This window comes from Glandiceps talaboti, chromosome 6 (assembly GCF_964340395.1).
Source record: "Glandiceps talaboti chromosome 6, keGlaTala1.1, whole genome shotgun sequence".
In the NCBI taxonomy this organism is placed as follows: Eukaryota; Metazoa; Hemichordata; class Enteropneusta; family Spengelidae; genus Glandiceps; species Glandiceps talaboti.
Window position 1 is genome coordinate 13,111,385 of NC_135554.1, and position 15,171 is coordinate 13,126,555.

General features: G+C 36.4%; 1 protein-coding gene across 2 annotated transcripts; it reads left to right on the top strand.

The window, feature by feature from the left end:
- The first annotated feature begins 6,775 nt into the window (after positions 1-6,775).
- LOC144436537 (uncharacterized) lies at positions 6,776-14,958 on the top strand. 2 transcript variants are annotated; one of them, XM_078125348.1, is made up of 2 exons: positions 6,776-6,934; positions 7,446-14,958. In XM_078125348.1, exon 2 carries the CDS (start codon positions 7,934-7,936, stop codon positions 8,354-8,356), a length of 423 nt encoding a protein of 140 aa, XP_077981474.1. In that variant the 5' UTR covers positions 6,776-6,934; positions 7,446-7,933; the 3' UTR covers positions 8,357-14,958. The 2 variants fall into 2 exon arrangements, with proteins under 2 accessions (XP_077981474.1, XP_077981475.1); XM_078125349.1 differs by having other exon boundaries at positions 6,927-6,938.
- The last annotated feature ends 213 nt before the right edge of the window (positions 14,959-15,171 follow it).

Genomic DNA, 15,171 nt, shown 5'->3' on the forward strand with positions numbered 1-15,171 from the left:
TTACATACATACACACATACATACATACATACATACATACATACATACATACATACATACATACATACATACACCAACAACAAGCTATGTTTTGTAATTTGAATGTCGAAAAACAATTGCCTCGGAATTGTGTACACGTGTACAGATACCTGGTCTCATCATATCCGTGCATTTGCGTGTCTCATTTGTGGATATGCCAATTTCAATAGCTCTGATTTATAGAGAACATACGATTGCTTGATACTCGATAGAAATGACTTCACTGTGTGTTCCCATGCAGTATAAGAATAGAAAGTAGCTGTGGTGGAATGTGTCTCACGTGTTTTCCCCTTCTAATTGGTGTGGTATTACAATTTAAGTCATGGCGTCACATGGTGAGTTTGAAATATTTGCTGATGAAATTGTGATCGGTGGATTCCACTTGCGGTACTTGGTTTTGTAGTAGTAATTAGAGTAAACATCGTGCCTCGGTAGGATGTGACCTCGCCTATTAAAAAGTCATAGTGTTTTTAAAAGCCTATCCATCATTGTATAATTAGCATTTGGAGAAATAGTTTAATTTGAGTAATTGCCACTCTGTTATGGCGAACCACGAGACGCTGCATCTATCTATCTATTTATATGTCTGTCTGTCTGTCTGTCTGTCTGTCTGTCTGTCTGTCTGTCTGTCTGTCTGTCTATCCATCCATCTATCTATCTATCTATCTGCCTAGCTAGCTTGCTTGCAATCTAGCTATCCATCTATCCATCTATCCATCTATCGATCGATTTATTTATCTATCTGTCGGTCCAGCCATCTATCTATCTCTGTCTATCTATATATCTATATATCTATCTATCTATTTATTTATCCATCTATCCATCCAGCCATTCCAGCCATCAATCCATCCATCCGTCAAGAGAGAGAGAGAGAGGGAGGGAGAGAGAGAGAGAGAGAGAGAGAGAGAGAGAGAGAGAGAGAGAGAGAGAGAGAGAGAGAGAGAGAGAGAGAGAGAGAGAGAGAGAGAGAGAGAGAGAGAGAGAGAGGGGGGGTCATTCTTCTTTCGTAAAGTAAAGTGCTCTGTCAGCTTGGAGAGGAATACTGAAACACTTCACTGACTGTACACACACCGTCACACTATACACACAGTCTGCGAGTTCACCCGCTCAACCATACACCTGGTGATCCTTTTGGTGAAAAGGACCGTAGTGTAAATTCAACGAACTCGATCGTCTTCTTTCATTTGTATGTATGTATGTATGTATGTATGTATGTATGTATGTGTACATCTGTTCGTATGTTTGTCTATCTGTCTTGCCATCTTGTGCATATATCGTTTTGGGAGCCATATCGGATGAATCTTACAATCTTTTTACATACATGTATTTACAGCCCAATGAGAGCGCTGTTGTATTCCCTTGAAACAAGTACAAGAATTACTGTAGATATATTCAACTGAGCACAGTTTTATGGGGATTCAAGTTGAAGAATGATCTTAGTGAATAATAATTCATTTATTTTTCAGAATTTATAAAATCAATTTTATATTAAGTTAAGCTGCACGATATAACGCTGTCAACACACTTTATTCAGCAATTGTTAAAATCTGTCCAGTGACGCAAATCAATAGTGACTACGCACCTACAAAATCTAAAACAATTTTACACGACCATAGTCAGATATCAACTCGGCTGCCCAGCTCGGATGAAACATTTAATTGTCAATCCACTATACATACTTAGTAATTTATTCACACATCAAGAATAATTTTTTTTCAAAAATAACGTAATAGCAAAAGCAAATGGACCGATGACGTAATCACTCGTAATCGACATTCATCATTACAGGCAAAATGTACGGCGTGACACAAATTTTAATGTTCAATGCCTTTCAGTGGCAAAGTAAACTACTTAGTTTCCATGGAAACACAGCATTAAATTGCCATTGATTTTTTGTTTCTTCTTCAGTGCACTCAATGTGCGTACGTCTTGCAATAAAACTGTTATCACTTTAACTTAGCAGGAAACATAATTTGCGTTATCGATCGGTTGTAACGACGTCCAGACAAAACATACTGAGGCCACTTCATCGACTCCTGACCTACATTCTACCTTAATGATCGTTGCCTTCAAGTATACATCACTGCGCTTCTGGTGACATTTAATATAATAATGCACGTATTGAAGCGCGTTTCCTGTAATTTGATATTTTGTAAGTGTTCAACAGTATAATTGTCACTTGACGCACGTCTAACGGTACCACTCGTTATGTATCCTCGATCCCCATTCCACGGGAAACATATATACTCCTTTTAGCCATGCTAATATGTTCTTGGTTGTCTTTCCTTTTGAAATAATATCTTGCCTGTGTAACTTGTTAGTTAATCATGTTTTTTTCCCAACTGTGGTAGACGTATGTTGGTCACATCTTGCCATCTAGGGTTCACTGGTAGAACAGAGTAATTCAATAAAATCCTACTTCGTGTATGAGAAATGAATGAATGATCGTGTATGAACACACAAATAAACAAACAAACAAACAAACAAACAAACAAAAAATAAATAAATAAATAAATAAATAAATAAATAAATAAATAAATAAATAAATAAATAAATAAATAAATAAATAAATAAATAGAAATGTGTCAACAATCTTCATCTTGGCAGATTCCTGTTTATTTGGGAAGAACGATAGTCGAAAACCATTAACTATATTAGAACCCCTACCATTATGTAGTCAAGTTTGTCAGAAATCTCGCATTTCGATTGGTCGACAGACCTGTTAGCGAATCCTATATATTTCCTTAAAGGCCTATTTTGCTTGTTAAATCTCGAAAGCACTGGGAAGGACAGTGATATGTATAATATACAGAGCTACATAGTCTAGGAGCGGGGAAGTAAGGACACGAGTTGCAACTGGGTTTCACCCTATTACGATCATCAGGCAACTAAAAAAACATACTTCCATACTTACAAACCAATTGCAACCTCCCGGTTACCTATCTATTTTGCAAAGCAGGGTTCAGGCTCATGCAATCGTAATCACACTAGTACTGTAACACCGGATTTCCAAAATACCGTTCAGTGGCTCTGCTGGATAGAACAACACAGAAATCAATAACAAACTGGACATGCTACACTTTAATAGCAAGATCGCAATGTATTGCTACATTTACTAAAAGTCTGAATACCTTACACATTCACAACATCACACGCCAACACCACATCGAATGATATGTTTCATTTTGCATATACATGTAAATAAAATGCCTTCTTTGCGTAGCTGCTACTAAAATATTTACCGCGTGACTCTGTGTCTTCTCCTTGTTTTAATGACTAGGTTCTAAAATGTATAATTGACTAAATTCGTGCTAAATTTAATCTCTTTTTTTTTCTCTTTCTCTCTCTCTCTCTTTCTATCTATCTATCTATCTATCTATCTATCTATCTATCTATCTATCTATCTATCTATCTGAATAGTCATAGCATATAAAGGTACAAATGCAACTCATTGGATCGTATATAACCACTGACTAAATACATATCCGTTTATCGTAGATTTGCTGTCAAGCATTTAAGGCTTTGCACGGATTTCTAATCGTACTGTGAGAATATCACACTAGAGAGACTAGAATACATAATTTACTGAATAAAAATTCCTTATTGAATGGCACAGCCATGCCAAGGGCGCTAATGAAAGACCCATGAAAATACACGTGAATGAAAAACGTATGACCATATCCTATTACCGGTAGTATCATATGTCTTTCATTTAAATTTAATATCAAATTATTTACGACCTTGTCAAATGAAGTAGGTCGAACGTTTAATGAGAGGGGTTGTATTCTCTGTTTACTTCACATCTTTTAAAAAGTCTAGCTTTCGAACAATAAGGTCAAAAACTACTGACTACCAATAATTTTATCTCTGTAATGATCGACTTACTTTTGTATTATCTTTACATTTGACAAGTATTCGAGCTGCTATCATCCCAATCTGCACATTGGTTTCAACGAACGTCAGATTGGTTTCATGTATGACCCACAGCAGCGTAAATATCCGAGGTGGGATCTGAATTCAAGTATGGTTCGTAAAATGTGTATGTACATAGTTACCCTTTATGTGAGTACCCCCCCCCCCACACACACACACACGCACACACACCGATGTGTCTGTGAATTCCAAAAGTTTCAAATACTGTTATCATTATAGTAACCAGGCGTATTTTACATGCGTTTGCTTTTTTTACTCTGAATTCTACAATTAAAAAAATGTCACCTAAAACAGAACGTGGTCTGCCTATCCTCAACAACAATCATAACATTGCTACATTTTATCGTCTAGTTTGATATAAATCTGATTGACATTGCTACACTCTATCTTCTGGTTCGACAAAATAAATCTTACTAACATAGCCACATTTTATTATCTTCCTAGACAGAAATCTTTCTAATACGAAAGCCATTATATCGTGCTCACGAGATTATGTTTTATTTTTTATTTTACAAAATGTCCCTTACTGGCTTTCATATTTCTAACATATACTTTGCTAAATTTTATTTTCTGGCTTCACAGAAAACTATTCGTACATTTTATCGTCTGGTTTGACAAACATCATACAACTTTGTTACATTTTATCGTCTGGCTACAAAATCTTACTAACATTGCTACATGGTATCAACTGACTCGACAAAATTCTTACTAACATTGGATACAGTTCATCAACATTGTTACATTTTACTGTTTGACGTCACAGAATTATGCAGCATTTAATCCTTTGAATCAACAAAAATGTTGATACATTTTCGTGAGAAAGTATTACAGCTAAAATGATGTAGGCTTGGTGTTTCACTCATGGGACATTTTAGTTGTTGACACAAAGATAGACACATTTCGAGTCAACCTAACAATAACAGAGACACAATAAACACAGCAGGATCCTTTGCCTAAACACATTGAACACTGATTAAGTATTGCTGTGCAGTATATAGAAACAGATTGCATGTGGACTTGATGATTTTAATGGCTGCAATTGTTTATTTTCTAATTGACATTTCAACTTGACTACTTCTACATCCCTAATGTGGACAGCACCTATGTAATTGTTTCTGTTGCATCAGAACTTGTCCGAGGGTCCGTAATAAATGTCATGTTGTATGAGTGAAACATCAACTTGAAGGCTACATCATTTTACCGTTATCGCGTCATTTTCTTTCTTTTCTTACCGGTCAGCGGTATGGCTTATATTTCACTGAAAGTTTGGTGTATGAGATTTATTTAGTGACTCCTGATTGGCTGATGCCCTCATTTGCGCATGTTTGTAACCCTGGCTACGCCTACCTTGGGTATAAGTAGCAATGCTCATAAGATTTACTTTTTAGCAAGACGATGAGCTGTAGCATTGTTTGTAAATACGACAGCCAGACAGCTGTTTCAGATGATGCGATTGTATTATAACTAAATTTAAATCTAACTCCGTGGGTAAATTAAACAATAACCCTACAAAATGTCAATGTGATTACAAAACTATAGGAATTCGTTCGTTGTGCTGTATGTAACTACATGTGTGTTCAAATAATGATCATGAGTGTTCCATATAGAGAATATAAACTACCTTGATCGTATAAAATAATGGTGTACAGGGAATGATTTTTTTTTTAATTGAAACTGGTTAGATATTTATGAAAGCCATTCAGGGACATTTTGTAAAATAAAAAATAAAAACTTATCTCGTGAGCACGACATAATATCTTGTGCGCACGACTTGCTAACTTGTGAGCACGACATACTGGATATTAACTGAGATGTTAGTAAACGAAATACATCAAAACCTTTACAATATATTTACTTTCCTTGCATACCCAGCCTCCCATTCATATTTATATTATAAAGCTAAAGATTCGTGAGGGGGTGGGGCACGTCATGGAATATTGTTGATGAAAATACGTTATCTGTCTACAATCTTAGAAAGTATATGTCCGTCAGTGTCTAAATCTGACAGGCCATAGATCTTGAAAGGTCTATGGACAGTCTCAGTCAGGAGCCGTTTGTTTACTTACAGGCCAAAGCATACACAATACATTTATTCAACATAAATTAAATATTTGATTCGACTCCATTAATTGCCTTTGATCGATTTACCGCAATACTTATAATGCCATGTCACCGCCATATGAATAACTTCACTTAATCCCGGTTCATTCGTTCAAAATATTGACAAGGTTTTCAATCCAAATGTCGTTCATTTTACACCTGTATAATAGTCTTTAGTATCCAGAATAGATTGACGTGTACATAGAAGGGGAAACGAAGGGTAATTCGTGACAGTGTTTAGGTATACTTACGTACATACGTTACGGCTGCCTCGTTCATGTAAATATTACTGCAGAATGCTATATTTATTTATGTACCTTCTTTTATGTCAACATAACATTAAAATCATATAAATAACTAATCAAATAACTCAGGTTTAATGGAAATGGCACGTGAGTACCATATTCCAGACTTTCCGCTCAGTAAAATAGTTTATATCCGGGTGTAAAAAATCGACAGCATAATTGCGCGTTCAGTCTTTCGAGATAACGAAGATGATGATGGCACCATTAGTAAATGGCACAATGCAATATTGGACAATGACTCTGTTTAGTTGGTTGCTAAAGTAGGTACTGCATTCAAGTGGCCTATTTGATTAAGTAGTCCCTCAGAAGACTGGTGCCACCCCTATGAAAAAAGTGCTATGTTCAAACCTCGGCCAGGCGAGGCAGCTGTTACGACAGATACCGAGTGAGAGGAGAGACGACAAAAGGTGATCAGCGCGTGAATGTGTTGATAACGTACTCGGAGAGTCATGTATAATGTAAAATCACCCGGAAAACGTGAAAATCGTTGACTTTATGGTTTTGCTATCCTTTATCCATAGCTAACGGCAATACGAAGACTTACTAGATAAGAAACGGTAGGTGTGTAGTATTATTCATCGTATAGTTCGTTGTACTGGGTGCTTTTAACATCATATTTCATAACATGCGGTATATTATAAACTGCATACAGCCGCCTGTGTTAAATTTTCTTGAACGCCAATTGTGTATAACCAAATGTTTGATCAGGTCATGACCAATGTATCTACACCGCACGATTCGCTCTATGTAGAACTTAATACATGCTACATGTACGCTGTCGTGCGGTTATGGTCAACAACGGAGCCACACAGAGAAAGAATATGTCCAATATTATTAATAGTATGGGTGGTCACAGGGGTTATTTATACACACTGAATACTCGAATGTTGTCGCTACAATTTATCTCCGTCTGTATTGTATTCCCTTTTTATGACCTGTAAACACCCTAATCCTTCGACGGCGAGGTCAAATTTGTATACATCTTTCTGAAAAGGTCAAAGTTGTCATAGGTCTTTTATTATCTGCCCCGAGACATTTAAAACCAGAGTGTTGTTGTTTTTCTTTCAGTTATCGTATGTAGACGGGGTTATCGGTGGTGGTCGACTCAGCTAGCCCTCCGAGGCTAAAAGCAATCAGTCATCAAACGCTACAGGACTAAAGTAATCGTACCAGTATTATCAGCTTCTTGACTTTATCGCAACGGCTGTCTTCGCCTGATTGAATATAGGAATAACTAAGTGATACCAATTTATACGCTGTTCGCAGCTACTTTCGCCTTTGATGGAAATTGTGTGCTCAGCTTTGTACACCATACCTATAGTGGGGGAAGAACACTTAACGTGTGAAGTGAAGTAACTGGACAAGTGAACGAACATATCCGAAGCAGGAAGATACTCTTAGTAAGGCCTACCACCTTACCAAACTACGAACTACCTTTTTTTTAATCTCCCCGTTCGACGTCTGTTCGACCTTCCAAAATCTGGCTCCAGGATATGCTATACATCTTATAACGATCGTACGTATCCGTTGTCATAGCAATTTTAAAAGCAATAGCCATGGCATACAGACTGCTTAACGACTCTTTACGAACGACGTTTGCGCCTGAATTTACACAGGAACTGGAGGGGAACTTTACAGTAAATGTAACGTTGCTGCCAAACAGAACTTCTACTATTACCACGCAGCCGAACGCTGAAACCGACGAAGCTTTGTTGTATATAGTAGCGGTGCTGTTATTCTATGCGTTCAGTTTGACATTGTTATTGATCAAGTACATCAAAAGTGAAAACGAAGACATGAAATTATCATATTTGTACGAAGCATTTGTCAAGAGGGAGGACTTTGAAGTTGCTGCTCGTAAAGTCGTTGTCCCACCACCACCACCACCACCAGCAGCACCACCACCAGCAGTAGCAGCAGAAGCAGCAGCAGCAGCGTCGGCACCGCGGAAGAAACCAGGCGCAGTGACATTTGTGTGAATTAGAAGGAAAGTATTAAATTTAATAGCTGTTAAAGAAAGAAGTGCAATGGTGTGTTATGAATACCATGTCAAGGCCAGGCCTTGGTTTAGCGTTTGAGTACGCTCAATCGCGCAACATACAGTGACAAACAATCATCTCACTGTAGCTACGCCGATGGAAAATATACCCTTTACGTTGTCTTGGCCAGCGAGGCCATGCTACCACGGGTTTCCAACTCATCACAGCATGTTTATATTGCATTTGATTTGCCGCGCAGTCCGATCAACGCCTGAATTGTTTAACAACGATAAAAAACGACGCACCCGATATATAGAAGAGATTCTTATATTTCGAAAATGATGGATTTTTAATGACACGCGAGGTGGTGCGTTGATACAACTCGCAAAACGCAACAGAGATATTGATTGTTGTTATAGCAACACTCAGTATGACGATACTTTAGTATACCATCGATTTCGCCGTAAAATTATAGTAAATTCAACAAACATTATGTTTTCTCCCTGTGGAGAGACCTGGTGGATTGCCACTAGCAACGAGTCGTGTATGTCAATTCAATGTGTGTGCAATCGGGTCAATCACCTGCCTAGCTGACTTTTTAGCAGACACATTTTTCAATTATTATTGTAATATGGATTCCATTTATTCGTTATATATTTTAATACAATTCAGGATGACATGTGAACACACGATCAAACTCAATTCAGTTCATCATGTTGTAGTCATCATAACCAAAAAAAACAAAAACTTTTATTTACATTTTATTCGAATTTATAAATTCAATCTTTAAAGCTGCACTAACTGTAACCATGGCAACTTGAGTATTATTTCTCCGATCAGCAAACAAGCAATATATTCACTGAAAATTGTTAAAATACCAATTAATAGAGACTGCACATGCTAATTAGATATTGGTTTTATCCATAAATACTACTGTAACAGGCTTGTCAGTTGATTTTAGTGTGCGGACTCAAAAATCAATTTGATTGGATTCATTGGTACCATATTATATTTAGAGTTACACAGAATACTTTTACCCATGGGTAATTTAATATTGTTCAGGGTGTACGATATTTCGAGTATGTCATATCTAGCAAAACTGGGTTTTAAAAAAGAAAACATTCCAGTTGCAGCTAGTACAGCTTTCCAGTTCGTAAATTATCCCATGTCATCTACATTGTATATCACAGTTTATTTCCATGTCTATAATATGACGACTGGTTGTCATCCGACAAACAATATGTCGAACATTTATATCCCTAAAACCATTTATTTATAGAGAATTATATATTTCCTTTGTTATAATTATAAAACAGGACAGCACTTTTCAAAGCCATTTGATACTGTTGCTAAGGGGCAATATGGAAAGCTATGCTAGAACTATAGGACTAATTAGTTATAATCAGGATACCGTAGAACTGGATTGTATAGATTCCACGCTTTACTGTAGGACAGGACAGCATGAATTCCATATGGACTAATTGAGTATAAACAGGATACTGTAGAACAGGACAGTATAGATTTTGGGCTGTACTGTAGAACAGGACAATATGATTCCAGGATTTGCATAATCCATATACTGTATAGGCCACGATAGCATGGATTCCAAGCTATAAGAAAGAACTATACAGCGGATTTCAGGCTTTCACACTATATACTGTAGAACAGGTCAGCATGGATCACGACGGCATGGTTGTGAATTCCATGCTATACTGTGTATGGCATAGAGCAGAGGCAATTCCACTGAGGTTAAACATGATAGCACGTACGTGTTCAAACCATCCTGTAGAACAGGACTGTTTGAATTCCAGGCTATGCTATACTATACTGTAAAACAGGGGACAGCGTGAATTTAAGGCTACACACTGTAGAATTAATCCAGCGATGGCATGGTTTACTTCATGTGACATGAGACAATATTTGCGCTTGAAAATTGAAGATCGGTCTAAATATATTCATATACGAGCTGGCAAAACCATCCGTCAAAAGGTTTTTTTTTTAGAGGGCTTTGGTTGGGGGAGGGGGATTTTCTGATAAGCAACCTTTTGATCACTAATTCAATGATGGCATATCTTGTAGAACATGACACATGCCTCTATTCCAAACTATTTGAGAGCGAAAAAATATGGTCTAACTAAGAGCGTTGCTAAGGAAAAAAGGTAGAAAAATAATCATGTAACTTTCTCTGCTCGTTATACCGTTATCTTACATAAGTAAGAGCAGTAAAGCTAGACTATCCGTGTCGATAACTATACATCTTGTAAAAAATACTAGATGTTGACATTCGGGTTCTCAGATTTGGCGATAAAGATTTGTTATCAATTTGAGTCCGGATTTTGGTCATCTGATCTATAGGGAATAAGTTGAGACTGATGAGAAATAATCCACGTTTATAGTAAATCAAGCTTAAGGTCGTATTCGTATAAAGGTATTAACAACCTGTACACGGTATGATTTCATATTTGTAAGGTGTTTTTTACATGATGCAACCGCAATATTTGACAAACCATCGTGTCAGTTTGTATACCGTCATGTTTTAGTGCATGTTTACTTATACTACGTTGTATGTTTAGCGTGTCGTGAGTCACCATAATGGAAGAACGCATCCATTGTTTGCATCAAAAGATGTTCGGATCGGGATCTAACAATAACGTACGTACATCTTTGTTGCATCGCACGTCGCGGAAGATAGATCAGTTCGGAGTGGATATAATACTGTTATTCTTACGAAAGGTTAAAAAGATCGTGTGAGCGTGATGATTGTATGTGTGAATGTGAAATTAGAATTTATCTAACTATGCATAATATCTCAAATAGATCACGTGTTATGGTCATCCATAAACAATTATATTCGTCTTTGCAATCGCTCTGCTTGTCGCACGACATCATTGATGTGATTATTTTTTAATTCAGCTAACAATTCTCATCAGAACCAGCATACGTAAATTCAATCGTGACCCTAAGCAGAGTACAACGTAAAAGCTATCGAAAATAAGTTAGAATTGTTTATTTGTTGTATATAAATGGCACACACACCAGCATTCCAAAAATGCCTTCAGCATATGAAACACTAAACGTCGTAAACACAGTGAAATGAGAGCTTTGCACCAGCGACTAATCGAAACAGATGGCTTTGTGCCGTGGTGAGTAATATAACATCAATGTGTTCACAAGCTGCTAATGCTGGCATACAATTGTGAAGCATGGCAAAGGTGGAAATTATTTAAGCGTCGATAGAGACATTCAGTCATGCGGTAACACGGCATGCAATCTGCAGCCATTATAAAATGCCCAGTCACGAAGTCCTGAAATGTCATTGTTGAACCGCAACACTGATGAGATACATTTGCAAAAGATCAGACTTGAATACTAACGTTTTTGTCAACGTTGTAGGCCCATGCTTGTACGTCGTTGGGTATCCCGCACTGGATCTAATTGACTACCTATATATAGAAAATATTTGAATAATTCATACATTGAAAACCATGTCATCCGAGACTGTCGAAAATCCTTTTACTATGATTGCTATATTTCATCGTCTGTGTCTAATGATGTCTTATTAATATTGTTACATTTTCTTGAAATTGTCTTGGCAGATCTACGTCAAATAATCTGGAATGTAACAAATAATGGGATTACATTATGATATCTCATTCACACAAAGAAAATGTAGCAATTGTAGTACTACTTGGATTTTATGTGACCACGGATAATGGCATGTAATTATGTCTACAACAATTTTTGTCGAGCCGAACAAATGAATTGAAATTATGTTAATGTGATTTTTGACAAGCCAGACGATGAAATATAGCAATATTAGTCAGACTGTTATGGAACCAGACAATAAAATGCAGCAATGTTAGTGCAGTATTATGTCGAGCCAGACATTGCAATGTTAGTAAGAATTTTTAGGCCAGGTGATAATCTGTATCATGAGTAGGCGACATGGTTGTCATTGCATTCCCATTGTCGCAAGCCAGAGCACATATTGCGACTGAAGTGGTGGGTACGTTTTGGACGGTGCCGTAAAGAGGCACGTGGTTTACGACGATGTGTAGAGTATCTCTAATAAAAACAAATATCAAATTACGGCGACAAGTTAATAATATAAACCCCATGTTGTTCAACTGATATGTAACATTTACAAAACTGACATCGTCAAAATTAAGTATTGTATTTGCATATGTAGTATGACCGATGAACAAGAGGGGTCAACCGAGTCATGTAGAAGTTGTAGTCGTTATGGCATGGCACGGATGCTAAACAACTATATCGCCTTCCTATTCTACCAATATTCTATAACTGTTACACTTCACACTTTTCGCGACCTTGAAAATAGCTCACGCAAGTTGCATAATTAAGTTCGTTTATTACCTACCGTTTAAAATTACAAATTTTATTACACACGAACATGTACACGTTCACGTAATAGGCTTGTATTTTTGATAAATTTAGAAAATAATCATATTTTTATTTATAGAGGCATGTGCAATTTTACAAGTTACATGAAGTGATGTAATTATTCAAGTTCAAAGATATTTTTTTATTATTTGCATTGTTTTTACTGAAAGATTGTTCATCAACTGCGCTGATCTTTCATTCAATAAAGCATTTGCTTTTACAGAAATTGCACCGTTTAGGATGTTCTCAATTGTGTTATGTTAATTTTATGTTAATTTTATGTTAATATCTGATGACATCTTTTATGTTCATCAGGAATGTCATTATTGTAAGATTAATGATATCAATTGTATTAATTATATTCCAAATTATTAATGAAATTTCCAGTGGTGGTATATTGTCATTTTAATTTGATCTCACCATTGTAATAATGAGACTGGGATCCAGCAGTGTAGATCAGTTACAATGGTGTGAATATATGGAATGCACAACCTATAAATGTGTTTTATGAATTCGACCTGAGAGCTGGCTTAATTAGGAACACCAGAGAACTGTTATAGTTTATTGCTCCTAAATCACACCGTCCGATACATTATACGAGTTGTCCGACTTATTAAAAACACTAGTGTAATTATTACGTTTAGAATTATAAACAATATGGATATAGAGGCATATATTTACAAACTTATGGTTGACAAAGCACACTTTCGCCTACAATCTTAAATAAATAGAACACTGATGATGTATATTGTTCTTGTGAGTCAAATATTGCCATAAATGAGGATGCTTGTAACAGTGAGCCATAAACCGGTCTGATGGCCAATCAATCATTGACGCACACACGTCACGAAAATGAACTTACAGGCTTAAAATGGTCTTCTATAATATTACGCCTCGTGACAAGAACACATCTCAAGGTCATCAGCTTTTTAGCTGGTTATCAATTCTTTTCTTATTTATAGCCCACATTTAAAATACTGTATATCTAGGATAATTTCCATAAAATTTACTGTTTTAATAGCGTTATCTAAAGTGGTCATACGAAATCGTCTTCTTTATTTTAACCATTTCGATCTTTAAATTGTATACAGATAAAATTAAAATGTACCAATGGGGCTGTATGCATGGACTTTAATATATGTGTTTACAGTGATGGCTTTTATACATTTCGATAATATTGTTCATTATCACAAAGGGTCCATTTAAAGCTCCTTAGTACAATGATCAAGAATCCAATTTTTGACAGGCGTATTCAGGTAGATCTGTATGAATGCATAGGAAAGCACGTTCCTCTTGAAAGCAGTCACTTTAAACGTTACAGGCGAGTTTTTCTAGTCAAAATCACGTATTCACCCGACGTTAGCGTGTTTCCAGTAGGCAGTGTAAATACAAATATTGGTGTAATATATGCCAAGATAGCTAACCCAGTCATGTTAACAAACTTAATTTGATATACAATATTCTATAATACACATAGACCTGACTTTACCTACAGTTACGGCAATCGTATGTGTGAACAGTACAAACAGGGTTGCTTTGTATTGTGTTTCACTCTTGAGACATGACATTTTGACATGTTACTCGGACAACTTCAAACTCAAAATAAAACAAGTGTCGCGTATAGTGCAATTTTGGATGTAGACAGAGCATCGTTTCTATTGTGATGCGATCTGTGTGTAAACGAGACGGTGGGGTTAGATATTATGAAAACATACTTAGCTTAATCTCCCCCTCCCCCTCCACCACCTTGTGACTACTGAATGCTCCATAACCTACCAAACCAAACCGTTTCTTAGGAAGCGCGACGCCTAGTCTATTTACTCGCCATTTTGCAATGAATTTTACTTTAGAAAAAACAGTATGTTTTGCACAGAAAGGAATGTATGGCATGGTTTGTACATGTATATGTCACTGTACAGTAAAGATTAACGAGGTCGTATTCATTCTTACATTCACTTTTTACACTCAGTACTTTTATGGCAACAGATGAGAAATACATTACAATATAAGTTAAAGCAATAATAAAATGTTAGTTTAATAAATCAAGTGAAAATTTATCTCGTTTTTTTTTCAGTTTGTATGTCTGCCTCACTTAACATTACTGTCAGTGGTTCTTGTGCTCGTCTTGCAGGCTCTCAGCTGTTTTCACAGAGGGTTTATGGACCCGGTGAATGACCTTCATTCTAAGACTCCGTTATTTATAACTTATTCCATTCATTTTCGTGGCTGTGCCATTTGACACCTACATGTAAATGCAGCATAAGTTTGACATTGTTTAAGAGGCAGAAATGCTGATTCCCCGATATGTGCAGTGCATATACTTTACAAACAAGATTGTTTTAATTTGTTCCCATTACTTTTTTTCCTTCTGAGTGCGACCTATAGATACCCCATTCATTGCACCATACTTGTAT

Bases quoted from the DNA above. Each gene is read 5' to 3' on its own strand.
- LOC144436537 (XM_078125348.1), top strand. From the start codon at position 7,934: ATGGCATACAGACTGCTTAACGACTCTTTACGAACGACGTTTGCGCCT.